Raw genomic sequence first — 26852 nt, 5'->3', positions numbered from 1 at the left:
CGGGGAGGTTTTATTTCTTCATCGTTTTGAGGGCGCTGGCAATCCCCTTGACAAGGCGAGATTTGGCTTCATCTGGTGTAGAGCTCCATGTTTTGCTAACGACCCCAAGAAACCCCACGTCCGTTTCATCACTGTCAGTCCTTATGTTCTTCAGTTTTTCGATCATAACGTCGCCTCCGGTAGCCAGGAGGGGTCCAATATAAGGAACCAAAGACGCAGCCATGCAGAGGATTGACAGGCCTATTTCTGCCCCTGTCCCCAATTCGGACTTGGTCGTCTCTTGAAGATTTATTTGGTCCATAGTATTGATGACTGCTGAATATGAGCGCCCAACCTCCTCCGGCCAGACGGTTGAGCCTGGGAATAAACCTGGCCGATCTGGCCAACACTTGGCATGGATGTTCTCACAGTGAGTCACGTAGACGGCGTCATAAGGCAATGGTGGATTTGGCAGATACAATCCGAAGCAAGCGTCAATAAACTTGGGTACATTGACGACAACGGTCTGCAGCGGATCGTCGGCCCCATAATGAGGACTTATGTGAAGCTCGACGGTCTTATCCACTTTACGGCTCACGTCAGACAAATCAGCTTCTTCCAGGTCAAAAAGCCTTGCCATTGTATTGTCAGCAATCAGCGGCCCTGCATACACAAACTCGCGGGACTTTTCCTCCACAAAACTGATTTTGGCATACACTCCAATATTTGGACAGTCCTCGTTGAGTTGGAAGCGAGCCGGAAAGTACAACGCCCGGACACCGCCATTCGTATCAATCCAGAACGTATCAGAGTTTGCAAACCCGTGAGGGATTGGGAGTGCAACAAGCTTGGTCATAGGGTCGAAATCGTTGTAATTCTCGGCATTTCGACAATGGATGTTCACATATTCGTTGTCACCACCAAGGGTAAATATTTCCTTCTGCTTACCCCACCCATAGGCTATCGTTGTATACCCAGTATAATGGTAGGCGCCCCTCACCGCGTTAAGCCTACCGTGGCGGACGGGTGTTGCCATTCCTTGAGATCGGGGATGGGCAGGTGGCATAGGTGGCTCTCTCGCATACCCCTCAAACACTGCTTTCTTAGGATTCAACTCCGCAATGACAAAGTCATTAAAACCGTAGCGGTATTCCTTAGTGCAGCGTACGCCACCCTGATCAGTCCCCAAGGGTTGAGCATTCGCAGAAATCAATCTGTCGTCATATTTCTGGCTTTTGAATGTCCAGTGCTCTCGCTGCAGCTGCTCAGGTCCGAGCTTAACGACCATACTGGAAGACGTTTGTGAGTATAGTGTAACACGTAGTAGATAAATCAGGATTCCCTTGAGAGGTTTGGTCGGTTGCGCCAATAAGTAGGATCGCGAGAGACAATCAAAGAAGGCTTTGTGGCTTCTTGAGACCGCTTAAATGTTCTGTTTCGATCTGTCCATGCGTAATGTATACGTAACTAATGGAGGGTTGTCAGCTGGTGCTTTACGTTTTCATCAAACCTGCATCAAAAGACATTTGGTACAATCGAAACAGTCTGGCAAACCCTCTGGCACGAGCATTGTGTCGGTCCAAGGACTCATAGTCTATCAATGATAGGTTGGACTACGTTTCAAATGGTCATTTCCGTTTTCATGTAAACTCCAGAATATCGAGTGTTTTAAGCTCAGCCTGACGTTCTTTGTGTTCGTCTAATTAGTTACCAGTCTTTGATATAAGATGTCAACGAGGTAACTGTGTGAGGCAAAAGGTTTAGATGCAGTGTCTGTCCGAAGTCCAGTTTTGGGAGAGGGTCACTGGAGTGCTACTCCTAGATCTTGGTAGATACATGCCTGGGATGCGAAGCACACATCCACGACTATCCTGATATTAGGGATCCCACTACCAGATAGCATCCATGGGACGCTTTTCTCATATTACCAGAACGAATCTTAGCGCTGTCTCACTGGAATATGTGGTCTTTAATCGGTTTAGTTTGCCTTGTCTCTCAACATCTCTCCATAGCTTGATGATTGCGCATCCCCGGTAATATTGTAGTCTTCGGAATGACGAGTCGCATTTGTCCAATAACCGAGCGTCTACTGGCACCCTGCCAAGTAGCGGTGCAATTTAACCTTCTTTCTGCTATCATATATGAGCCGTCGCTCGTCCCCCGGAACATTGGGTATAGAAAGTCAAATAGAATAGAGTATGCGGATCCCCGGTACGCTGTCGACCATGGGTTGATGTAAAGTTAGAGGCGACCCGAATCCAACTCTAGAACATGTACCCTGGTTTAACGCATATGAGGCCTGCCACAACTGCCAGTTGGATCTGCAATTCCGCGTGCACTGCCGAGGTAATTCATGGTTAACTACCTACCTGTCTGAAATTTTTAGATCAATCTGCTGGCACTTGGGATGTATGGATTACTACTACACGTCTGAATGCGATACTGAGTACGTGCTACAGCAGAGCATGTCGAGTTATAGCTCTAGGCTGGACCTCGTAGGCGTGAAGCTGTTACCAGATCCTTGTCTGTGTAGTACAGTATCTCTTAGAATCTATCAACAGCAGCTCAGTTGGTGTACCACGGAAACCCGCTATAGGTAGACCATGGTACGGCTTTCGGCGAGGACGATAGTACTCAGCCAAAACGGCTCTGCGTTAAGCGTCAACTTTCGGTAAGTCTTCCCTACCAGCTAGACTTTTCATCAGTTTTAGCATACTGGCAGCCATTCGACAACAAAGGCTTGAGGAATAGAAAGACCCATTTGCTGAAAGCGTCGGCTAAAAGACGAGTTTCTGCACGTCAAGCCAATCACTCAAGGCTTACTACCCACCCTCACTTGGCTGATGAATGGATTGAGGCCTGCAGCGAGAGGCGATACGGAGTCACCGATAACATTCGCTCTGCCACGAGACTGGGGTTAGGTTAACCAGAAGTACCTTAAAAAACTCGTCGCTGATATTGGGCACTTCGGACTGTTCACAACCAATCGAAACTTTGCCTTGTGGGTAGACTAAGTACTAGCCAGAAAGACCTGCTTCCAGGCTAGATTTACATGTAGGCTTGAAAGGGGGCAGGTCTTGTCGTAACTGGTTCATCCAGCCACCACCTCCGCCCATCGCGTAGATACTACTACTTACTACTACTTAGGCAGCTAGCACCTCCAATTCACATCAGGTCATCGTCCTCAACACACATGCCTAAGCCCGCCTAAGCCCAAGCTTCATCGGCCAGCCATCCACCCGCTGTGGACTCCCTCTGTTTTACTAGCATCAGTATCGATCGAAAAGGCTGTAAGGTAGCCCTATAGAATATATATAGCATAATGTTAAGTTGATCATAGAGTAGAATTGTTGCTATTCTTAAAAAATTGAAGACACTAGGCTATAGGAATGGAACATCTGGACGATGAGCTGACAGGCTGAAGCATCAGTTCATACTTGCTTTTACGACTTGTGATTGTACTTCGTCAATGTAGCTTGATTCAAATTAATCATGGGGAATTATCTCTGCAATATCATTGGCCTAGAAACTTGTACTTCAACCTCTCGTCCACTCGTAGTCCTGTGACGGTGACTGTCTGATCATCCCCAGGAACAATATCCATCGCGCTATCGCTGAATTTGACGCCGTCACGTTCCTCGAACACCAAGCATTTGACGGGCTTCTGGGTGCTGATTTGGAATACCTGCTGATCAGAGGATTGAGAAATCCTGTTCACCTCGAGTCCACGATCAGCAAAGTCAAGATACTTGAAAGGCTGAGGCCAATCCACGTCCCGTGCAACAATTTTATCATCCACCCACAGTCTGGCAGCAAGGACGTGTGGTTCTGCATCAACAGTGTGGTCAATTACCCCGTCGGTGATAAGATTGGTAGTGCCATTGGGGACTATGTCGACGTTCTCTCGCACAATACGCTCCCGTATCTCGCGTCCGGTGTCCACCGAGAGGAATCTAAGCTCAATCTTCCCAGTGATGGCCTTTTGCAATGAGCTCACGATCCAGAGCTCATACTTGCTTGTCTTTGGGGGCTGCGCATGTGTGATGCTCCAGTCATGGTGTTCTCGTCGCACACCTACGGCGACTGGGTTCAATACGCGCGCTACAGCGTAGTAGGCGGGCTTGGGCCGCAGGAAGTAGTCCACGATGGCCCAGGAGATTGTTGGCCAGCAATCATTTAGCTGCCAGAGTAGTGCACCTCCACAGTGTCTCTCGTCTCCCCATTGGCGACGCCATCCACGGTATCCGAACATCATTGTTTCGGCTTGGACGACCTGGGTAAGGTAAATGTAGGTCTATTCGGAGCGTTAGCACTTTATGGTCACTTGGGTAAGTAGTCACATACCTCGAGGTCAGTAGCAGTTCGCAGATTCTCCACGAGGTACGTAGCGATACGACGTTCGTGCCCGTCGGCCTTGTTATGGAAATCAAGAACATGCGACTGTGGGTATTTGTCTTTTTCGTTCTCGACGAAGTATTCGATCGTCGAGAGATGGGGGAAAGCCTCCATGCCAAATTCGCTATTGAAGCGGCCACCTAGCATATCGAATATCTGATATTTCTCCTGCGTTCCATGCCATACTATAACCGTCAGATTTGTGCATACTATAGGGTGTGCGATGAAGTAGCATTACCGTTCCATTGGTGCATATCGCCGACTGTGGGGTCGGATGTTATTTTGCCATCACCCCAAGGGCTACCTGGGTGGTAGAACGTCTTTGGTGAAAGGCGCTCAACTACCGATGGCAGCAGCTTTTCGTAGATATACCGGGCAGGAAAGTCTGTCTTTAGCCAGTTTTCTGGGTTCTTATCCTCGTAGTTATATTCAAGACCGGCTTGTTCCTGAACCTGGTAGTCTTCGTTGTTGCCGACGTACACTACAATCGATGGATGATGGCGCAGGCGGCGGACGTTGTAAATTGCCTCTTGTTCGATTGATTCCAGTAGTTCGGGCCAGGTTGGGTAATTTCCACATCCGAACATGAAATCCTGCCACACTAAAACACCGAGCTCATCACAAGCTTCGTAAAAGCTGTCGCCTTCGTAGCAACCACCGCCCCAGACTCTATAAGTTGTTAGTCCTTACCGTACCACCAGTTGAGCGAAGGAACAGACCTGATCATCGCTTGGCGGCCCGCAACCATCAGCTCGATCCATTTTCGATATCGCTCTGGAGTAATGTTGGGAAGAAGGTTGTCTGCAGGAATCCAGCATGAACCACCGCAGAAGATATCCACGCCGTTGATTCGGAAGAAGAATGATTTTCCGTGCTTGTCTGGCCGCTGCACGACCTCCGCAGTCCTGATACCAAACTTTTTAGTCACTCTATGGAGCTCATGTTGATCAGTTCTCAACGATGCGGAGAGCTCGTATAGAGTGGAATCGCCATATCCATGTGGCCACCAAAGGCAAGGCTGGTCTATGTTGAACTCCACCTTTGCCCTCCCGTCTTGGGGTGTGGCCTCTGCTTGAGCAATTTGCTTTCCATGTAGAGTTATCGTGAAGTTGACCTTGTATGAGGGATCAAGGTCAACGGATTCAAGCTCTGCAAACGCTGAAATGGAAGCAGTTCTGTGCGTGGGGTCTAGACTGATTTCCGTCCAGAGATCAGCCAACCTTGTGGAGTAAACCTCCAATCTAACTGCTCGCCAGATACCTGCGGTCATGAGGACCGGGCCCCAATCCCAGCCCCAGTGATATTGAGCCTTTCTAACACTCATCCTTGCCGGATCTCCGTTAAAAGAGGCCCACTTGTGTTTCGGGTCCTGTCTCCGAAGTTCCTGGGCACGGAGCATCGCACAATCAAACTCAATCTCCAGAACGTGCTCATCCCCACAATCCAGAGCCTTGGTGACATCTACTCGATAGGCCTGAAACATGTTATTGCTCTCCAGAATGACCTTGTTGTCAAGCTTGACTGTGGCAAATGTATCAAGACCATCGAATGCCAAAACAATTCTCGATCCTGCAAGGACAGTCGGCTTTTGCAGTATCTTGCGATATGCCCATGACTTTTCATTGACCCATCGTGCGTCTAATTCATTGAATCCCACGTATGGGTTTTTCAGTCTGAACAGCATCCAGTCTGTACGTTAGCGACGTATGCCGCGAAGAATTCCGTAACGGTACGCACTTTCCATTCGCCTGTAGATCCTGATGAACGACAGACGGAACCACAGGAACTGGCATCCATGCGTCTGAAGCATGCTCATCTCTATCTTTAAAATACCACCCTGTTGACAGACTGTATTGCGCGAATGCTGCCATGATGCGGTCTGGGAGGGGCAATTGATACAGAACTGGCGATTGATTGTTGGTCAAACCTGATGTCGAGCGGGACAGTCAGAGGTCAATAAATACGAACTCCCTTGACCTCTGATACAACCTCAGCTATGGATATAGATCCATCCAGCGTTGCACCGTGAGGCTTTGGCGAGTGGGTGCCTGGGGAAGCTATGCGGAGATGTCCCCGCCTCCACGTGCTGGCATTTCCTCTTTGGGCGATCCCCTGACCGGGCACGGGGCCTTTCCCAACTCGGCATCGCTTCCTCTCCATCACTTCTTCCACTGTCTATTTTCCCCCCATTCATCATCGTGTATAGGCCACCTACCAAGGCTTGCTATCGTTAGCTTGAGTTCTTCAGAGTTCAGACATCCTGTACTAGGAAGCCCTCTTACACTTAACGCGATTATACTCATATAACTACTTTCTATCCGAAACCGCGCTGTGTCTACTGTAAGACACCTGGGCGGTTCCTCTTCGACCTTACCATTTATGGCACGGCTGGTGCTCCGCACACTATTTTGGGAATAGTCCTCCGGTGAGAGTCCTTCTTTACGCCCGAGATAGTACCTGACAGCTCTCAAGATCTCCAGATAAAACGATCGCCCGTCACCAACTCCCTCACTAACCACTTCACCTTTGTTTGCCGGCTTGGTTGCGGCCATCAAGACGGTCCGGGCGCCACCCTTCTAAGCGACCCCATAATACGGCAAGGCCGTCGCGAGGTGCCATCCTCCGGCTCTTCGCCACTAGCCTACCCCTCGTTGCTTGGAAATATGACTTTTCCCTCCTCGTCCCAATGCGCAGCAACAGGAGTGAGTCGATTGCCTGAATCCTGAGCGCTAGTAACCGACTCACCCCTCCTTTCTCGGCATTTTCGTGCCTGTTTTCCATGATACAGGACCTCTGGGTAAATGGCCCTGGCTATCCGATCAGGTGCCGCTCCTGCTTGGCGTGCATGTGAAAAGGATAAAATGTCGCATTCTTGGCGTCTGGCGAAATTAGCCTGTTTATCGCCACTGCTATTGGAGGGTATCTCGGCGATTGGCTGTCATCTTCCCGACAAGCCGAGATGATTGTCGTGCACCGGATCCTCTGTCCCCTGAGACGGTTCGGTTCAGTCCGAGACCCAGCTGTGAATTATGGACAGAACTGCCTCACAGACCTGATGTGCACTGTCAGTCACCCCGGATCTACACCCACAGATTCTGGAAGACTACTCCGTCTGAATGTATGGCAGAATAGCCAGTGTCCATGAGCTTCAGCAGGCCTTTCACAAGTAAGATCTAGCAGGTTCCCCCGACAGAATCGCTCCGGCATCTGACACCTGCACGGGATTTAATTAATTTTGAAATGAGAAACTGACCACCTCATGCGGGGTCGAGCTTTCAATTGGCGGAGGCAAATTTCACCCAGCAACCAAACTGGAAGAAGACCCTGGAAGTGGACACAATCATGAATAAACCCTGATAGCTTTTTCCCCCCTCGGACGACTTGGTGTAGGGCGACCCAGGAACAGTAAGCTTTCAGGTCGCGGATGAAAGGATAGTTCTCCTAGAAGCACGCCGATTACATCCGGCGAACCTTGTCAGAAACTCAGATGTTCTTACTTCTTTCCTGGCCATTAAGCAATCAGGTGGCACCACACAGTCTGAGCGTAGTGGACCGGCATACCTATGCTCAAACTCACCGCACTACCATTTTGGAGCTCGTGGGCTCAGGAGGAGCCCGGCCCTAGCGGAAGCCCACTCCACTACTATTGTCTCTGGACCCCTGAGTTGCAGGTCCATCTCCTGAGCTTTATATCTTAAGGCTCGGTGTGATATAGCGTAAACTCGTATGATTGAGACGGTACTGCCTGCAAGAGCAAAGGCTTTCTGGTGTGGGCTAGTCGCAGACTTGTTTGCATCGGCCATCTATTGGACAGTGTCTCAACCCGGGACCAGGCCTAGCGGTTACCAGAGACAGAGAGAGCACTCGGAGACTCGGGGCTCGATGAGGGCCAGTGATAGGTGGAAGGACCGCACCACCATCACATCCAAGCGTGTATAATTTCATGCTGGAAAAAAGTTACTGGACCGACAAATTCGGGGGCCAGGAGAACAGACCACCGCGTGCTGTTTGCCGAGTGTGTGAGCGCATCACACAGCCCTTCTCGTACCCTGCGTATAATTAGGCGCAGGGTTGAATATAGTAGGCAGCCAACAGGGTCTGCAGGTCGGTTCGTCTACCAGCATGCAGAAACCAGACAGAAACGGTCGCAGCCTGCATGAAAATAAATTAAAAGGGCGAAATGCGGGGGTGGAGGCCATGCTGACCACTCGTGGCTCTGGAGGGTCGGTCCTCGTCCAGGAACTTCCGCGTTGTTGGGCACCACCAGCGTTCTTTCGGTGCAGGCCGTGATGTTCCCAGCGTCAACGCTGCCGATGATCATCACACCCCGACGCTTGCCTGCTCACTTCCCCCCAAAACAGCAGCTGGGTTCCCGCGTGGATATATTGTGATTTTCTTCCTCTTCATAGTCTTTGTTTAATGGGCCTTTCTTTGCTTTTCTCAAACTTCTACCTCATTGATTCCCTGGACAAGGACCACTGCAGCGACTAACTGATTACCTGCATAACTAAGTGACTCGCACTACTCTGCCCGGTCTCTTCGATCCACTTGCTATTTCCCTCTCCTGACAAACAAGGATCCCTGCTCTCCGGTGCAGCAAAGCTGCTGGTTTTCCCTGCGACTCGGTGCCAATGGCCCTTTCGAGTTAATCTCGCCACCCTAAAGTGTCTCAACGGGTACACTTCCCGACTATCCGTCAACCAAAATTTCCAGCAAACTACCCCCCGATCGCAAAGCAATGTTCCACACCTTCGAAGGGTTCGAGAACCCAAGTCTGCCGACTGCGGTGCGCGGACGCAATCAACGTCAACAATCTGTCGGACGCCGAGTCACGACGCTCCGGGCCTGCACGTCGTGCCGGCACCGAAAAATCAAATGTGATGGTGAAAAACCATGTGAAGCATGCAGATGGTATAAGAAAGCAGACCAGTGTCAGTACTCGGATCCTCGGCCATCTCGCAGGTGTGACTGTCCCCTTTCTTCCATTGCAGCCGGGATTGAGGCACGACCCGAGAACTAACAAATGTATCGATCAAGCAGGCATGTGGAAAAACTGTCGACCACACTCGATGAGTTTAGGGGAGTGCTTGACAAGCTGTTCCCTGGCATTCCAGCGGAGACCTTGATCAACTTGCCTCGGGACAAGCTCCTGGAGCTGACAGGCAAGGGGCCTTCCCAGATGCAGACGCAAGCGCCACACCCGGCATCCCCAGCAACCTCGGCATCGGTAGAGGCCCACGCGTCTCCAGCATCCAGTGAAGACGGCAACCTTGAGTCTTTACAGACGATACCTGATCATACAACTGATGATCGCGAATTGAAGAGTTCTGAGCTTACAAGTACCGTATCCGACGACGTCAACGCTCTATCTCTGTCAGCCAAGCAGCCATCTTCCTATTTAGGTGTCTCTTCCATCCATGCTGTGCTCAAGGTAATAGTATGGCTGGAGCCGAGCTCCCTCTCCCACCTTTCTCGGGCACCCGCCATTGGAGATCGTCGGGAATCTGTCATGGATATGGCTTCTCCTGAGGCCCAGGCCTGGCAGGTCTTCGGGCCTCAGCCGCACCATGGCACACCAACTCACACCCCACTCCAGTTGCCCGAGTCTCAACTGCTCGATGCTTACTTCACCTACTTTCAACCCTTTGTTCCGATGCTGGACGAACAGGTTTTCCGCCAAACGTATCTTTCTGCGCGCAGGAAGGACAAGCAATGGCTCGCGTTACTGAACATAGTCTTTGCCTTGGGTAGCATAGCAGCCACCCCGGCCGACGACACGTCTCATCAAGCATATTATATGCGGTGTATGAGCCACTTGAACTTGGAAAGCCTTGGGTCACCGCACGTGGAGACCATCCAAACTCTAGGTCTCCTGGGGGGCTACTATCTCCACTATAGTAGCCAACCCAACCTCGCGTACTCCATCATGGGAGCCGCATTGCGCATGGCGGCTGCTCTAGGGCTGCATAAAGAAGTCTCAGACGGTCAGTATGGCAACAGCAGAAATAAGCTATTTTCTGTGGATCATAAACGTCGGGTATGGTGGTCTCTCTTCTGTCTGGACACGTGGGGTGGCATGACCTTGGGCCGACCAAGCATGGGTCGGCTGGGTCCAACGATCACCGTTAAGTTGCCACATTACAGGGAAACAGTATGCATCCGATTCTCGATCTTTGGTTGCTTAACTGACATGATTAGGGCAATGTGCTCGACCTACTACCGCTCTTGGAGAATGTCCGATTCTGCAAGATCGCGACACAGATACAGGAGGTCCTGGCCGTAGCTCCGTTGACCAAACCCCACGAGATGGCACACCTTGACAGCCAGCTTCTCGAATGGTACGATAACCTTCCTTATATTCTCAAAGACCATGAACCATGCTCCGAGTCGATCGCAATTACGAGAACCGTCATGAAGTGGCGATATTACAATCAACGCATGCTGTTGTACCGCCCCACCCTGCTTAGTTATGCCATGCGCCGCGTACCATACATTGTCCTCCGGTCTGAAGAAAGGACCGCGATTGAAAGATGTAGGGAGATCGCCGAGGCTACCATACAGGATGTAGCTGCCAAGGCTCAGTTCCATCAGATGTCAGGCTGGAACGCAGTATGGCTTATCTTCCAGGCTGCAATGGTTCCGCTCCTGGGGCTATTCCTCAACGACGGTACGGTTGATGACCCAAGGGCGACCATTGAAGCATGTCAGGCCCAAGTGGAAACGACAATGCTAGTCCTAGAGCGGTTGGAACCCTGGAGCCCTGCCGCCAAATCGACGCTGGAGGCCGTCTCCCGGATCTTTGAGGCGGGTAAACGGGGCCATAATGTTATGGGGGAATCCCACAGCATTCACAGCGGTAGCTGTTTGACGACTGAAGACACTCTTGGAGTTCCCCCGTTGCAAGTCGACTTCGGTCGCGCTATTCCGCATGAAACTGGATTTGTCGATCCATTTGAACCCCAGTTTATTAACGACTCCGCTGGACAGTACCTCTGGGACTTCCTTAGCTGGAGCGACAGCAACCTGTTGCAGGGCTTAGCTGATATGGACAATGCCAACAATGGGCCACTGTACTCTCCAGAAGAAAGGAACACAAAGTATGGAAACAGCGACACTGCGTTTTTCGGAGGTCAATTGGGAGATTCAACATTCTTTATCAATTCAGGGCCGTCTTTCTACTAGGCTAGATGCTCCTGATGTAGCCTCATCGCTGCTGGTGTTCACTTCTGTCACATGTGTTTTATATTCATTCGCTCGGTATATGTTGTTGTGCTCATTCTCATGTGTTAGCGATCTTCAACTTACAAAACCATTCATGATTGATGCATTTACGGGCGATTCGGAGGATGATTGCCGAGACAGCGGCATAGCATTAGGTACTGCTTCAGCAATATATTTTCGAACTATAACTACTACTATAGTAGCTCTGAGTTGACATTCATTGGGTTATGATATTGGGGGGCACCCCTTTACTACGGGATAACTATGGTCAAGCATAAGTCTTAGAGAAATTCACGAAGTGCAATAACCGAGATTGGAATGGTACAGACCGGCTATAGAAGGAAAATATTCTGAATTAATTTCCTCATCTTGTAGAGTACACAGTGTCATCCTAATCGGGCAAGATCATCTTTCTGCTGACTCAGCCATCCGAACCGGTCACGTTTCCTCGCGTCTCGGGATAGCTTCATCTAACCAACCAGAACCCACGATGCTCACCAAATAGACATAGCGATGGCGACACCATCAGCCTGATCTTTACATACTAGCCTGCATACTGGTGTGGTGTAATAAGACGCCCTACTCAACTGGAAGCTTCATCAAGGCTGTCGTCAAGAGTAAGCTATTACAGATGAAGTAACCACATACACAACCAACAACACCTCCGTTCAATCAAAATGTCATCCAAGATGGCATCTTTCTTCCAAACCCCCTCCCTAGTCTACGGCTCCGCCATAGCTCTCCGCGCCATCCTCCTCATCTACGGCGCCTGGCAAGACGCCAACTCCGCCGTCAAATACACCGACATCGACTACCTCGTCTTCACCGACGCAGCCCGCTATGTCTCGCACGGCGCCTCGCCTTACGAACGAGACACTTACCGCTACACGCCGCTTCTAGCCTGGCTGCTCCTCCCGACCTCCTGGTCCGGACCATCTTTCCTCTTCGCCTTCGGCAAGGCACTCTTCGCCCTCTCCGATGTCCTCGCCGGATGGCTCATCGCCAGATCCCTCGTCTCCGCGTACGGAATGGACGCTCCTCGCGCTCTGAAGTACGCTAGTTTCTGGCTCTTGAACCCCATGGTCGCGAATATCAGCACCCGGGGATCCTCAGAGGGGTTACTCGGTGTGCTCGTGATAGCCCTGCTATGGGCAGTCCTCCGCAGGAGAGTCATTCTTGCAGGTGTGCTGCTCGGGCTAAGTGTCCATTTCAAAATCTACCCGTTTATTTATGGCGTTTCGATCATTTGGTGGCTGGATCGAGAACGTGATGGTTCTACCATCAACAAGAAGAATGCTGCCAGCAGCAGTGATACCAGCATCGTCACTCAGATTATGAACTTCTTCACTCCCCCGCGCATCATCCTCACCCTCACTTCCCTGGTCACTTTCTCCCTCCTCAATCTCCTCATGTACTCCCTCTACGATACCCCCTTCCTGCAACATACCTTCCTCCACCACCTCACGCGCATCGACCACCGCCATAACTTCTCCCCGTATAGCACCCTCCTCTATCTCTCTGCTGCGGGCGAGGTGCAAGGGAATTTTGAGTCGTTGGCGTTTATCCCGCAGTTACTTCTCTCCGTTGTGCTCATTCCGCTGGTTCTGGCGAAGAAGAGTCTGCCGGGTGCTATGCTCGCGCAGACGTTTGCGTTTGTGACGTTTAATAAAGTTTGTACCAGTCAGGTATGTCTTCCCCCACCCCTATTTACCTTACCCCCCTATTACTATCTGAGATGGGATGGAATAAAACTAATGAAGAGGTGTTTTGTAGTACTTCCTCTGGTACCTCATCTTCCTCCCATTCTATCTACCGGGTTCTTCGATGCTAAGGAACCCGCGGTTTGGCGGGTGTGTTGCTGCGGCGTGGGTTGTTGGGCAGGTATGTTTCCTATTTCCCCATTTCCCTCTTCTATAACATCCATATGAAGAAATATACTGATTGGTGGGTATCATCTCATGCAGGCGCTATGGTTGCAACAAGGATACAGTCTTGAGTTCCTGGGCTTGAGTAGCTTTGTGCCCGGGTTGTTTCTGGCCTCGTTGGGGTTCTTTGCGGTGAATGTTTGGATTTTGGGGGTTATTGTCGAGGATGTGGGGTCTTCTTAGGGATTTCTTTTACTTCTTTCTTTCTTCGTGGTATGTGGGTTGTGGATGTGTTGTGTTGGTGTTGTTGTGTTATGTTAGGGTGGGATGTGGTGTATTTAATTATGGGATTAGTGGTGGGAGAGGTATGTATGCTAAGTGTTGAACTGGGGAGTACATAGAGTAGGATAGTAGTTGACTACGTTAAGCTTACAAGATGGATTCAATTAAGAGATCATGAAGGGCATGTTATGTTCATGTTCATATGAATGGATATATTCACTATATACTCTACAGTATGTTCCAGGTCCTCAATGGATGTTTGCCACCTCAACACTTAAGTTGTAAGACACACATCTAGTACGTCGCTGGTCAGAATATTCCGCTCAATATCAGCACTTCTTCGGCACAACCACAGTCATGGAAAGACTGGATCGCAATTTGACATCCGTGCTAGTTCATCGTGTAAAGAAACACAAGAAGACCTAAGAAGAAGAAAGAAGGGTAATTGTATTAGTAAATAAGCGGTAGACACGAAAGGTATAAGACATAAGCCTCCGCAGCTAGTAGATCAATCAGTCATAACTCCGTAGAATGCATTATAGCTCTTGCTTGTTGCGGATCTCCTTGGGTGGCCGGAAGTTGCCGTTCCGCAGCTCCTGCCACGCCAGGTCGAATCGCGCACCAAGGAGCCAGGCAGTGAAGATCATCACGGCCGAGGTGATGAACACAATCACCACCATAAGACCCATCATGAAGTACATGTCCTTGCGAGTCTCGGCGTGCTCCTCCGCCTGCTTCCTCTCCTGCTCCGTCAGCTCGCCAGTGATACGACGCTTGGCGGCCTCGGCATTCTGGCTGGGGAAGATGGTCTCGATCCATTTTTCAATCTGTAATTATTAGCATAGTCAGACAAAGAGCGGAGAGCAGAACATACACGTCCACAAACAAGGCTGATCTTGAGGAAGTTAGGGTCCTTGGGGGTGTTCTTCTTGTGAATCTTGCGCGCATACTTGCGGAAGGCAGCACAGAGAATACGCAGGTTCTGCGTTGACTCGAACATCAGCTGGCACGCCTCACCCTTGGTGATCTTGATGTTACGCTCGAAGATCGCAGGGTTGCGGAAGCAGAGTTCCAGCGTGGCAATGGCCATGGATTGCGGAATCGCACAGAAGTTGAACACACTCTGCTCACGCAGGCCAGCCAGGTAGAACAGGCAGTCTTCGACATGTTCCAGCGCATTCAACACCATCTCGGAGCTGCAGTTCAGTGCGGCTTCGCGGTGCTCGGGCTTGAACAAATCATCGAACTGCTTGACGTGCTTGGACCAAATCTCTTTGGGCCAGAAGCGACGTCCATCATCGTCGTCCTCTCGGATGTCTCGGATGATGTTGGTCTTCTGCAGGAAGAGTCCCATGGACTTGTGCAGACGCGCGCGTTCCAGCAGGGCAGGGTTACCGAACTCGGCCTCGACGAAGAGGCGCGTCAGTCCTTCACCGACCAAGCCGGCGACGTAGTAGCAGTACAGGTCGTATTCCTCGACGGTGACCACGCTGGCATCATCGAAGGCGGCCTTGCGGCAGTAATCGGCCATCCCGTTACCCATCTTGTCGGTGATGTCCTTGATGATGGCCTGGTAGGCGGGTTTCATCTTCTTGAACTCGGTGATGACATTGTGAAACTGAACCAGCAGCTCACGGTCCTTCTCCTCCGGGCGGTTGCCAGTGAACGTCCAGCCATCCTGTTCCAGGAAGTCCTTGAAGCCACGCAGCAGGGGTTCCTTTGTTTCCAAGGGAATCGACGTGTCGTCTTCAATGGTGTCCAGCCCCCGAAGTGTGAGGTAGAAGACGCAGACGGGCATCAACAGCTCCGGGTGGAGCTCCTTGATGACGGCGCTGAAGCTCCGACTAGTCAGGTCGAGGAATTTGAAGCAGGCCTTTTCCGTCTCGGTTTCGGTCTTCTCATTGCGCTCGTGAACCGGAGAGTGCCAGATCTTCCTATGACCGCGGGCAAAGCCTTCGTAAGCGTTGGCACAACACACTAAACTCCATCACAGCTGGTTGAGGACAAGGGCTGGAACCAACCATTGCATAATCGACCTCAATTCCGAGGGATGAAAGGTGTAGTAGATGGCATTCGATGCGAGACCCATGGTGAAGAGGGTAAATTACGATCGAACGGTCAAAAATGGAGGGGATGAACAATTAGGGTAAAATGGGCAAGATTATTACACGTAAGCAGAAAGGGAATGGAAGCAATGCGGGAGAATGACCGAATCAACGGAATTCGTGAGGAAAGGAAAGGGATGGATGGTACAATAATGTACAAGCACAGCGAGCGAAAGCGTCACTGGCTGAGAAGGATGAGGTGGGGAGAGACGGAGAATCCAGTCAAGCAGGAGGAATGTAGGAGGAAGGAGGAGAGAGGGAGAGGGAAAGGGAGGAGGTAGTAGAGGTAGAGGAAGAGGAAATAAGTAAACAATTGGGAGGAGAGGGACAATCAGGGGGGAGGAAGAGGAGGGAGAGACGAGGGAATAAACAGCAGACGAAGAGAGAAAAAAAAGGGAAGAAGAGAAGAAAAGAAAGCGAAAGAAGGAAAATTTTAAAGGCGCCGGCGCGGCTAGCGGCTCTGGCGGGCGGCTGAGCGCGTGCGGGCGCATAACCCGGTATTACCGAGCATAACAGAGATACTTCCCATGTTCCTGGTAGAAAATGGAGGAATGTCTCCACTCCATAACCATACGTGACCATCTTGCATGACAGTCCCGTAGCCTCAGGCAGTCAGGCCATCCCCATCGAGCCAGTCGCCCTCCCCGCCATGACGGAAGAAATCCAGCGGAAAACGAAAAGCCAAAATAGCATCGTTTAGGCAGAAAAACTTACAGACGAGACCTCGGATTCGGCCGTCTCTGCCAGCACATCCGATTCCTGATCAACTTCTATTTCTGTTACACGCCTGCCGGCTGGCCTTGATTTTTCTGCATCGGTGACCGCTAGATTGATTGCGTGGTTGGGTCCTGCTCACATCGCCCGCCATGGTTGCCGACACTTCCTACTACGACGCCCTCGGGGTGCCGCCCACCGCGACCGAACTCGAGATTAAGAAGGCCTACCGCAAACTGGCCATCATTCACCATCCCGGTGCGTGGCACGCTGTCCATGAAGCTATCCACTACTAACCGTCGTAGATAAGAACCCCGGTGATGAGACTGCGCATGCGCGATTCCAGGAGGTCGGTAGATACCGGTTTGTTTGTGGTTCAATCCATGCGCTGACACTCTCTACGCGGTAACAGATCGGCGAAGCCTACCAGGTTCTCAGCGACGAAGAACTCCGCAAGCGCTACGATAAGTTTGGCAAGGAAGATGCTGTCCCCGGTGGAGGGTTCGGTAAGATGTCGCGTCCCCCAGGCATCAGTCGGATACTAATGCCCGACAGAGGACCCCTCGGAGTTCTTTGGCATGATCTTCGGTGGCAACGCCTTTGTCGACCTCATCGGTGAAATCTCGCTCATGAAGGACCTCACGACCACCATGGACATCACGATGCAGCAGATGGAGGAGGAGGAACTGGCCGCATCCGCCGAGGAGAAACTCAACATCCACGAAGAGACCCAGGCGCACGCGGCTGAAGGCACTACCGAAGGGGCTGCTGCTCAAGCGACCCCCGCCGAATCGACAACTCCCGCGTCCGAGAAGCCCGCTGCCGCCGCATCCCCGAGCTCCGGCACGAGCACCCCCCGCCGCTACATGGGCCAGCAGGCCATCATGGACAAGTCGGAGGAAGAGGCGCGCATGGAGGCAGCTGGTCTGTCTCAGGAGGAGAAGGAGCTGCGCAAGAAGGAGAAGAAGAAGGGTGGGCTGTCCCGGGAGCAACAGGAGCGTCTTGCGGCCTACGAGCTGGAGCGCAAGAAGGCGCGCGAGGAGCGGGTCAACACCCTGGCGACGAAGTTGGTGGATAAGATCAGCGTGTGGACGGAGACCGACAAGAGCCCTGAGATGACTCGGGCGTTCGAGGAGAAGATCCGTCTGGAGGTGGAGAACCTGAAGATGGAGTCGTTTGGTTTGGAGATCCTGCACGCCATCGGCGCCACCTATGTGCAGAAGGCGACCTCGTTCCTCAAGTCGCAGAAGTTCCTCGGTATCTCCGGATTCTTCTCGCGGCTCAAGGACAAGGGTACGTTGGCCAAGGAGACCTGGACCACCATCTCCACCGCCATCGATGCGCAGATGACCATGGAGGAGATGGCCAAGCTGGAGGAGCGCGGTGGCGAGGACTGGACGGACGAGAAGAAGGCCGAGTATGAGAAGAAGGTGACCGGCAAGATCTTGGCGGCCGCGTGGCGGGGCAGCAAGTTTGAGATTCAGAGCGTGCTGCGTGATGTGTGTGATCAGGTGCTGGGCGACAAGCGCATCAAGCTGGACAAGCGCGTTGAGCGTGCTCATGCTTTGGTGATTGCGGGTAACATTTACTCCAAGGTATGCCGAGTGGCTTTCTTTACAACATCTAGGGATATGCTAACGGGTATAGGCTGAGCGCGATCCCGACGAGGAGGGTGACTTCATGGCGTTCGAGCAGCTGATGGCGGAGTCGATGACCAAGAAGGGCAAGGAGGACAAGAAGAAGAAGAAGAAGCACGAGCACCATCATGAGGAACCCACCGCCACCGCCTAGATACCTTGCATATTGATTTTGTTTTGTGGTTCAGACTGGACAGTTGGATATGTTAGTGTAGCGGCATACTACATGCCAGATGCGTAATAGAGTAAGCAGAATGAACATCCATTAGATCCTACTTCCATTGGTAATTACAGGAATTACAGTCGCAGCATTTAAAGCTACTACTACTGCCACAGTAGTAGTAATAGTAGTAATAGTAAGTAAGTGCTAACACAGACCACTACTACTGGTGGTGTTCTAGTAGGGCTGACAAGTTCCCCCTGCCGACGGAATATATATTTCGGCCGTACTCGTCTCCCCGATAATCAGCATCAGCACCAACTAGCATTAACTAGTAAGCTGTAACTGAACCGGAGATCTCCGACTTCCTAGGAACGTACTTCAGTTAATGCGGAGTAACTGACGTCGTACGATGATAGTAGAAGGTACAACCGGCTAATCCTGCAGGTGTAGCGGCGTGGCTGCGGGGTGATGCTGCAGGAGGAAGAATTCTACTTGATTCTGTGTATGGAATATCTCCTACAGTACATACCACTTATAAGCAGCCCTATAATCTCTAGATATCAATCTCAGCAACAATTGCTTACCCTACATGGTAGCCAGTAAATAACCTTGGAAGCGTGCCTACCGCTAACGTTCACCGAGTCCCAGAAAACTGGAGATAACTACGGATGAGAGACTCCCGATCCCGTCCCGCAGTGTCTCACCTTCTGATAAGCTTTTCCTGCCAGGAGTAACGGAATAACTTCTCAATTCTCACAGGCTTCTGCTTCTCTTCCCATCCTCGCTTTGGCAGGATTGGCGGTCTCTACTTAGTACTTACTCCAACCCTCACGCGACCAATTACCACTTTCAGCATCGGAAGGCTTTCCCGTCACAACCCACTAGATACCACTATCTGGTCAGTAGCACCACCGCAGTAATTGGTATCCATTAGCAATGCTATACTACTCTAGACGGTTCAAAGCTTGGACTCCGCAATACTTGCCTATCTACGGAGTACTAACTGACAACCTAACAATCTAACAAGTAACCAGCCCCCGCACCCATCCAGCAGGTTGGCCAGCAAGGACTCCACTTATTCCAATTAGCAAAGAAAGGACTCAAGATTTATCCCGCACTCAATTCTTCTATATAGCCTGTCCTTCCCACCTCTCTACTATCTTCCCATGTAGTACCCCCCACCGTCGTAACCATGATCCTCCTCTCCCCCCTCACAACGGCACTCCTGTGCCTGTGCCTGATAACCCTCACCACTGCAACAAACACAACATTCAACCTCCACTCAACATGGGGCAACCTCTCCCCCTACACTCCGAGTCCCGGCTTCGGCATCCCCCAAGGGACCCCCAAGAACTGCCAGCTGACCCAAGCACACATCCTCCACCGTCACGCCCAGCGCTACCCAACCTCATACCTGCTCGACGCCACGAGCATGGAATCCTTTGCCCAAAAGCTCAAGAACTACACCCTCGCGCACCCAAATGCCACCCTCGCCACGGGCCCTCTCTCCTTTTTGAATCATTGGAGATACCTCATGGGCACAGAAGCCCTCCTCCCCACCGGCGCCGCCACGGAAGCTACCTCGGGTGCATTCCACTGGTCCCGGTACGGACGGGTACTGTATGATGCGCCAGCGGGCATGGCGGACTGGAGTAACGAATTGAATGTATTTCCCAACGGGACCAGGAGGAGTAAACCGATGTTTAGGACGACGTCGCAGGCGAGAATCTTGGAGAGTGCGAGGTGGTGGTTGAGTATGTCCCCTGCCCCTAACCCTATGGTTTATTTCCAATATACTAATGAAAGTATGTATAGGCGGCTTCTTCAGCAACATCTCCGCCAACAGCAGCTCCGATAACTACGACCTGATCATTATCCCCGAGGGAGACGGATACAATAATACTTTATCAGGAAGCTGTCCTAACGGGGATACCTCCGAAGGGTATATCCCCATTCTCCTATCCCAATCCACATCACCACTGACGAAGTCAAAAATAGAGATGATTCCGCCCTCCAATTCCTAAAAACATACACCACCCCCATCATAACCCGTCTCTCCACCTACCTCCCAAAGGCTATAACCCTAACCCCCCTAGACATCCTCAGCATGCAAAACCTCTGCGCCTACGAAACCGCCGTCCTCGGCACATCGTCCTTCTGTGCCCTCTTCACTCCCTCCGAATGGGAATCCTTCGCATATATCCTCGACCTTCAATTCTACGGCGACTACGGCTTCGGATCACCTTCCGGTAGAGCCCAGGGCATCGGCTACGTCCTAGAACTTGCCTCTCGTCTTAGAGGAGAGGTGATTACGGAGCAAGTAGCGAACATCAATCTCACATACGACAGTAACCCGGATACATTCCCGCTGCATCAGCCATTGTATCTGGATATGTCGCATGATGATGTGATTGTATCGGTGTTGGCTGCGCTGGGGGTGGAGTATTTTAATATTGGGGGGGATAAAGGGTTGAGAGGGGATATTAGTGTTAGTGAGGTTCCCCTGAATCGCACGTTTAGGTTGAGTCATATTGCGCCGTTTGGGGCGAGGTTTGTTACCGAGGTGTGGAGGTGTCCGACTTCTGAGGTTGGGGCGATTGAGGTGGATAATGGTGGGGAGGTGGTTTATGAGAATCCCGTGGTTGGTGCTGGGGGGAATACTACGGAGTATGTGCGGTGGGTGTTGAATGAGATGCCGGTGCCGGTGGATGGGGTGTCTGGGTGTGAATCTGATGGTGGTAATGGGTTCTGTTCGTTGGAGGGGTTCCTCTCTGGAGTAAAGAAGATGCAGGAGTTGGCGGGCTTTGAGGAGGCGTGTATTGATGGGAAGGGGAGTGGAAATGGGCAGGTCGGAGATGGGAGGCCTCAATAGTCTTATCTTCTAGTTCTACTAGATTCTATGTTGAGTGTGTGGAGATGTGGTAGAAGGTACATGCAAAGTGGTATATTGTATCTGGTATAAGTATAGTATGCTAGTAATCACGCGTATGGGTATCTAGCTTCAGAACCGCTGCGGCCATCTATCGCCATCAACATGATCAAACAATCAATCAAACAAAGTAGCTAACAGACTAAATTCCAGCTTTAGTCGGACAGAAATAGCAGTACACCAGTCGCGCCGTATTAGTCTAGATAGTAGTATGCAGTGTATGCAGTGTGGCTAACTGCCGTCGGACGGTTCAGAGTCGCTGCGACTCGATGGACGAGACATGTCCTCCAGCTCTTGCTGCTCGTGCAGCTCGTTGAGCTCATTCAGCTCATTCAGCTCCTCCGGGGTGAGCACGCGTCCACCCAGCTGCACATCGTTCACATGGACATTATATTCGAGTGCGCGCTGTCCCTCTTTAATCAATTCTTCAGTCCATCCCAGACACCGCTTGAGGCTCTGGTTCAACCGCTGGCTGTCCGCAAGAAGCTCCTGGTGCTTCGCCAGATCGATGAGGAACCGTTTCTCGTCCCGAGCTTGATGCTGGGAGTCCTGATCCGCCGAGTCGGGGCTGAGCACCCCGTCTCCCATGGATTCTTCGTCGCTAAAGTCGGACAGCTCTTCGGGCGACCGCACCGATGAGTGTTCGCTCGCCTCTTCCACTTCAGGCGGAATCGAGAGAGCGCCGGACACGGACCGGCTGGACGGCGCCATGGACAGACGCCCCGAGCGACTGAGGCGTCGGTATCGGCGCAGCTCGGCGTTTTGCTTCCGCATCTCGCGTTCTAGCGTGCGGTTGATGGCGAGCAGCGACGAGTTGCTGATCTCCAGATCCATGATTTTTCGCTCCGTCCGCGCATTAAGGGCGACGCCGTTGGCCTGCCCGCTCTCTGACTTGGACGGGCTCTGCATCCCCGAGTTATGCGTATCCACTGAAGCGATAGAGCCATTGCTAAATACTCGCGGGCGAAGACCCGGCAGCGGTTCGGACGCTATAGTGCTGGCATCGATCTTGGGTTCTGATGGCGATATGATAAGCGGGCTTGGCCGCAGACCTTCTTTCTGCGGAGGCGAGAATCCACTATTTCCAGAGTCGAGACTCGACGATTTAACGTGTCGTACGGCCGGAATCGGTCGCGCTGATATGCTGCTCATGGGTGGACTATGAGCCTGTGTTCCTGCTTCAAACGAATCATCCTGTGACCCGACCACAGACGGCCCATCAGACAGCCGCGGATTCGAGTCCACCCTGGCCGGTCGCAGCCGCGGCGAGGCAGACGGTTTCGCCGACACCACCGATCGCGTCAAGCCAATCGACCGGCGTTTATACGTAGTCCCCCCGACCTCACTTACCGGGGACTGCCTCTCTTGCGCCCCGTTGGCGTAGATGAAAGTGGTGCTGGACGGTTTGGTCTGCAGCTTCGGGCGGGGCTCCTGCTCGGAAATGGTCGATCGGGCATCAGACGCGTGAAAAAACATAGGGGCCCCGGCTGAATTATCCGACGCAGAATTCGGCCGGGACAGATGGTTGGACTCCATCGTCACCGTCCGAGCCCGGGTTGTCCGCGATGGTTCCAACATTCCCCCACGAACCGGACTCCGCTCCGTCCGGAGTCGCCCCGTATTTGACACCTGGCCCACATGCGGTTGTGCCCAGGCGACTTGGGGCGACTGTTGCCCGTTGGTCGGGGTGTTGTTGGGGGAGGCGACCGTTCCATCGCGTCTGCTGTTGCGGGAGCCGGATCGAGGGGTAACGTTGGCACTGAGCAGGGATGAGGAGGATGGCTCGGGATCCCGCTTGGAGGGGGCGGACGAGGGATGTTCCGAGGGAACTAGTCGCTTGGGAGTTCGATAACCACCGGGAGTAGCGAGTCGAGGTGTCAACGGGGATTTCTGGGAGCGATGAAAGGCGGCACTGAGGGCGGGGGTGAGTGGTTTGGCGAGATGGCCATTGTTTTGTTTATCGGCGGCGTTCATAGTTGCGGGAGTCGAGGGGCGGAAAGGAGAGCGGCTCATGGCATTGCGAGGGCGACAATGTGGGATAATCTGCAAGCATGATGATGGCACCAGCCAGTCGACAGCAGATGAGAGGCAGAAGGGAGACCTGCTGAGGCTGGAGAAGAAGGAGAAAAATGAGGCGAAGGGGTAGAAAGTAGAAATCGGGTGGGATGACGATGCGGTGCGTTGAATTTGTTGTCAACAGCGAGAAACGAAGGGACGAACAATAATAAAAACATCCCCCGCCGAATCGGGCTAGTCGCTTCCCCTTTCACCGCAATTCACTTGATCCTTGAATTGTTCTATCCCAGTCTGCTGTCTCCATTCTATACACATTTCTATCTCTGGCTTCTACTCCATCCATACTTGAAACCACTCATGTCTTCAAAAATAGTAGTCATAGTAGTTACAACTGCACCACCCTTGCGCAGTGCAGTCCCCCCTTCACATGGGCTGATGCACCTCCCCCGACCATGGGTGAAGTCGGAGCTGCGGCTCTCTCCGGAGTAGTGAACCGGACAACCACGCCGATCACCCCATCCATACTTTCCCCCTACACTACGGAGTACACTACTTTACATACACTGCACTAATGGATCCCGGAGTATATTCTGCTGGCTCATCTGACAGATGTGATATGATCGCCCCATTCCCTGCAAGCCCTTATCAGTTCAGATCTCGTCGATCCAAATATTCGTCTCCATGGGGAGCTGCCGACACGTGATGCGTGGGACAACAACTAGTTAACTATTCGGGGATGCAAGGGGCCGTCTGCCACGTTGATCTTGAATACGATCCCTTGTTGTCAATGCGGGATTGTGATATGTGCTGAAGTTTATCGGGAGATGGTATTTCTGCATAGCTGGAGTGCTGTTGCTTGGGGGTTTAAGTTTGACGAGAGATACCAGATACCCAAGAAAGTACTTAGGAAATACTCCGTAGATACACACTTGTGTTTTATCCAGACTAGTACTATCCCTTTCGCAGTCTGTGTAGACTGTGTAGTGGGCTACTAAGTATAGATTCGTCAAAGAGTACCGATGGGTCCTCGTTTAATGTAAATAGAACATCCGTCTACTAAATAGCCCTTAATTAACCTATTTATAGAATTGTTCGGCTACCATTCAGCCAGCAATTAATCGATGTATTATACCCAACAAATCCCTATATGCATGCAATACTGCCTTACAGCGGTATTTGCAACGCCAGGTACCCGACCGCTGATGTGTCATTTGCAGTAACGAGATTAGTTACAAAGTACAAAGTGTTCTCTTCTCTCGTATATACAAGCCTGCCATATGAGAACTCTCGCCCCTGCCCATTAATATCCAAACTGCTTATTGTGAATCTATATTTAATCTATACCACGCCCTGTGAGCCGGGAAGATTTCGAGAAAGAGTTGACCCCATTTAGCAATGGATCATGGCGATTCTCGGATCACATCAAGCCTAAAATCTGATCGATCTTTTTGCCCAGAGGTTAAAGTGCCTGTCATGTCGGTGTCAGATGCAATGCCACCGTGGCCGGCAATGAGTGCGGCCTGTGGGCGGCAAGCAGCTGTTCATGTTGTTAATCCTCTGCTGGAGTCGGCTACTGTTCCACTCCTGTAGGTTGGCGTGGGCTGTAAGACAAGCCCGGATCTGCTAGCCAGAATAGGCTCTTGATCATAGAACAATGTCGTCACGAAAAGAACAACCGTTTCTGTCGTGGGTCTGGTGACTCTGTCGTTCTCCGCTTCCGCGTCTTCGATGCAGCCGGAGGCTCAGGCGGAACATCGCTTGACGCACCCTGAACAGCCTCCTTAATCGTCTGTCTCGACAAACAATAGTCCACATGGTCATTGAATGCTCGATCGTCCGCCACCTGAGGTCGTGAACAAATCGGGCAGTCCCAATATACAGGCTGCGACGGTGCATCCGCCCCTTCATCCTGCTTCATTTCTGTAGACTCGGATACCTCCTGGCTCAGCTTCTCCAAGTCATCAAGCTCCTCTTGTAGCTCCTCCCGTGCCGCTTTCTCAAATGCCTCCTCAGCCCCGATTTCCTGTTCCTGTTCACCCGGAGATTCGGCCATCTCCGAAGCAGGCTTTGGCCGCGAAGTGAAGCCAAAGAGTTCTATTCCAACCTTCTTCGTGCTCACAAGGTTGGTGCAGCGAAGTCCAAGCAGTCGCATCTTCAGATCAGGCATCTCCTTTTCAAGCTTCTCTAGCATCGGAAGGGAGAATGCGTACAGGTCTTTGGCAGTCGACACCGCTCGTGGAGGTTGGCATTGTCGAGATAAAACCTCAAAGGTAGCGAGCTTGACTTTGAGAACCAGCGTGCGTCCCTTGAACTCGGTTCGTGCCAGATCTTTCTCAAGCTCCTCGGCTATTGACCACAGTTTTGCTCTGAACTCCTCTTTATTCCCGATCTCGTGGAACGTCCTCTCTGTTCCCACGCTCTTGCGCTCATAGTTCTCCACCGGCTGGATTTTCGTTCTCCCCAAGCCGAGATAGCATTGCATCAAGAAATGGAACGCCTTTTCTCCGAACAACTTCGTCAAAAGGGCACGCTGCGGATAAATGTCGCCGCATGTTTTAATACCGATCGCATCAAGCTCACGTTCGAAAACGCGGCCAACACCGTTTACCTTGCGGACAGGTAGCGCTTTCATAAACTTCATAATCGCTTCTCTTTCATTAGGGATGCAAAATTGGCCATTCGGCTTATTCTTGTTGGATGCGATCTTGGCTAGTTTCGCATTTGCAGCAATGCCAGCAGAAACTGAGATTTTGGTCTGTTCCAGGACCTCTGCCCGCATGCGCTGAACCGCCTCCTCGGGATCAAGTTCATTTTCGGTACAATAAGCAGTCAGATTGAGATAAGCCTCGTCAATACTGGCGCTTTCGAACGTGGGATCATATTGTGCGAAAATGGCGCGAATTTCCTTTGCCTTCGCGGTATACTTCTCGTAGTTCTGAGGCAAACAGATCAGCTGAGGACATAGCTTCTTCGCCACGAATGATGCCATGCCGCTTCGACAGCCGAACTTTCGGGCCTCATAGTTGCAGGTCGTCAGCACTCCCTTGCCAACCGCCATAGGGACCGTCCTCAGTTCCGGATGGTCGAGTTCCTCCACTGCGGCAAAGAAAGCATCACAGTCGACGTGCACAACATGCTGCGACAGATCTCGTGTCAGTTCTAGCTCAGCAAGAAGCTGGTCAGCGCGTCGTAGATCAGCCGACAGATCTAGTTTCTCGAGACGGGCTTTTTCTTTGAGAATGCGTTCAATTTTGACCGTCAAGACCTTGTCCCGATTTTGCTCATGGTTGAAGAATTTGGAGCCCTTGGAGGCATTGTAGATGATCTCCGATACCTGCTAATCTTAGCTATCATCTAGAAGGTAGTGACACACTGCTCACTTTGCGCTGGTCCACGGCATCCTGGCCCGCTTTGGTCAAAGACGGTCCCAGCAGTTGATATTTCAAGGTTTCATAGTTTTCAGCAGACTCCACACTGTTAGACGCCTTTGCATCATCGCTCGGCTCGTCGCCCGCAGGCTCCATCTTCTGATGGATGACGCGAGGA

At 51.7% G+C, this 26852-nt stretch overlaps 10 protein-coding genes across 10 annotated transcripts; 5 read left to right on the top strand and 5 right to left on the bottom strand.

Moving 5' to 3' along the window:
* Nucleotides 1-10: 10 nt before the first annotated feature.
* On the bottom strand, nt 11-1334 carry ASPBRDRAFT_661119 (uncharacterized protein; the record flags this gene model as incomplete). Its single annotated transcript, XM_067628663.1, has 1 exon — nt 11-1334. The coding sequence occupies exon 1, from the start codon at nt 1265-1267 to the stop codon at nt 11-13; it is 1257 nt and encodes a 418-aa protein (XP_067475002.1). The 5' UTR covers nt 1268-1334.
* A 2159-nt stretch (nt 1335-3493) lies between these two features.
* On the bottom strand, nt 3494-6245 carry ASPBRDRAFT_199977 (beta-mannosidase; the record flags this gene model as incomplete). The annotated part of the gene is made up of 5 exons (XM_067621383.1): nt 3494-4273; nt 4324-4559; nt 4613-5043; nt 5094-6047; nt 6112-6245. 5 exons carry the CDS (start codon nt 6243-6245, stop codon nt 3494-3496), a joined length of 2535 nt encoding a protein of 844 aa, XP_067475001.1.
* An 884-nt stretch (nt 6246-7129) lies between these two features.
* On the top strand, nt 7130-7737 carry ASPBRDRAFT_336338 (uncharacterized protein). Its single transcript, XM_067623145.1, has one exon. The coding sequence runs from the start codon at nt 7334-7336 to the stop codon at nt 7517-7519; it is 186 nt and encodes a 61-aa protein (XP_067475000.1). The 5' UTR covers nt 7130-7333; the 3' UTR covers nt 7520-7737.
* A 976-nt stretch (nt 7738-8713) lies between these two features.
* On the top strand, nt 8714-11721 carry ASPBRDRAFT_336400 (putative C6 transcription factor). The gene is made up of 3 exons (XM_067623147.1): nt 8714-9336; nt 9415-10525; nt 10573-11721. Exons 1-3 carry the CDS (start codon nt 9113-9115, stop codon nt 11554-11556), a joined length of 2319 nt encoding a protein of 772 aa, XP_067474999.1. The 5' UTR covers nt 8714-9112; the 3' UTR covers nt 11557-11721.
* Nucleotides 11722-12186: 465 nt separating this feature from the next.
* ASPBRDRAFT_336328 (glycosylphosphatidylinositol-alpha 1,4 mannosyltransferase I) lies at nt 12187-14098 on the top strand. The gene is made up of 3 exons (XM_067623144.1): nt 12187-13280; nt 13369-13476; nt 13560-14098. The coding sequence occupies exons 1-3, from the start codon at nt 12273-12275 to the stop codon at nt 13701-13703; spliced, it is 1260 nt and encodes a 419-aa protein (XP_067474998.1). The 5' UTR covers nt 12187-12272; the 3' UTR covers nt 13704-14098.
* A 180-nt stretch (nt 14099-14278) lies between these two features.
* erg9 (bifunctional farnesyl-diphosphate farnesyltransferase/squalene synthase) lies at nt 14279-15831 on the bottom strand (the record flags this gene model as incomplete). Its single annotated transcript, XM_067623192.1, has 3 exons — nt 14279-14569; nt 14617-15676; nt 15764-15831. The coding sequence occupies 3 exons, from the start codon at nt 15829-15831 to the stop codon at nt 14279-14281; spliced, it is 1419 nt and encodes a 472-aa protein (XP_067474997.1).
* Nucleotides 15832-16436: 605 nt separating this feature from the next.
* ASPBRDRAFT_78409 (DnaJ domain protein) lies at nt 16437-18352 on the top strand (the record flags this gene model as incomplete). Its single annotated transcript, XM_067629409.1, has 5 exons — nt 16437-16819; nt 16867-16910; nt 16974-17067; nt 17117-18156; nt 18209-18352. Exons 1-5 carry the CDS (start codon nt 16714-16716, stop codon nt 18350-18352), a joined length of 1428 nt encoding a protein of 475 aa, XP_067474996.1. The 5' UTR covers nt 16437-16713.
* A 1201-nt stretch (nt 18353-19553) lies between these two features.
* ASPBRDRAFT_135312 (histidine phosphatase family protein) lies at nt 19554-21233 on the top strand (the record flags this gene model as incomplete). The annotated part of the gene is made up of 3 exons (XM_067618689.1): nt 19554-20115; nt 20177-20303; nt 20360-21233. The coding sequence occupies 3 exons, from the start codon at nt 19554-19556 to the stop codon at nt 21231-21233; spliced, it is 1563 nt and encodes a 520-aa protein (XP_067474995.1).
* A 288-nt stretch (nt 21234-21521) lies between these two features.
* On the bottom strand, nt 21522-23303 carry ASPBRDRAFT_34106 (uncharacterized protein; the record flags this gene model as incomplete). The annotated part of the gene is made up of 1 exon (XM_067623191.1): nt 21522-23303. One exon carries the CDS (start codon nt 23301-23303, stop codon nt 21522-21524), a length of 1782 nt encoding a protein of 593 aa, XP_067474994.1.
* Nucleotides 23304-24966: 1663 nt separating this feature from the next.
* On the bottom strand, nt 24967-26830 carry ASPBRDRAFT_135534 (uncharacterized protein; the record flags this gene model as incomplete). Its single annotated transcript, XM_067618705.1, has 2 exons — nt 24967-26640; nt 26687-26830. 2 exons carry the CDS (start codon nt 26828-26830, stop codon nt 24967-24969), a joined length of 1818 nt encoding a protein of 605 aa, XP_067474993.1.
* Nucleotides 26831-26852: the final 22 nt, after the last annotated feature.

This window comes from Aspergillus brasiliensis, assembly GCF_001889945.1.
Source record: "Aspergillus brasiliensis CBS 101740 unplaced genomic scaffold ASPBRscaffold_15, whole genome shotgun sequence".
Classification (NCBI taxonomy): Eukaryota; Fungi; Ascomycota; class Eurotiomycetes; order Eurotiales; family Aspergillaceae; genus Aspergillus; species Aspergillus brasiliensis.
The sequence above is the reverse complement of the archived record's forward strand: the minus strand, read 5'-3'. Positions and strand labels throughout refer to the sequence as shown.

Excerpts from the sequence above, each read along its gene's own strand:
- ASPBRDRAFT_336338 (XM_067623145.1), top strand. The coding sequence starts at position 7,334 with ATGATTGTCGTGCACCGGATCCTCTGTCCCCTGAGACGGTTCGGTTCA.
- ASPBRDRAFT_336400 (XM_067623147.1), top strand. The coding sequence starts at position 9,113 with ATGTTCCACACCTTCGAAGGGTTCGAGAACCCAAGTCTGCCGACTGCG. Across the intron at positions 9,337-9,414 it reads GATCCTCGGCCATCTCGCAG|GCATGTGGAAAAACTGTCGA; the intron begins GTGTGACTGTCC and ends TCGATCAAGCAG. Across the intron at positions 10,526-10,572 it reads TGCCACATTACAGGGAAACA|GGCAATGTGCTCGACCTACT; the intron begins GTATGCATCCGA and ends TGACATGATTAG.
- ASPBRDRAFT_336328 (XM_067623144.1), top strand. The coding sequence starts at position 12,273 with ATGTCATCCAAGATGGCATCTTTCTTCCAAACCCCCTCCCTAGTCTAC. Across the intron at positions 13,281-13,368 it reads ATAAAGTTTGTACCAGTCAG|TACTTCCTCTGGTACCTCAT; the intron begins GTATGTCTTCCC and ends GGTGTTTTGTAG. Across the intron at positions 13,477-13,559 it reads CGGCGTGGGTTGTTGGGCAG|GCGCTATGGTTGCAACAAGG; the intron begins GTATGTTTCCTA and ends CATCTCATGCAG.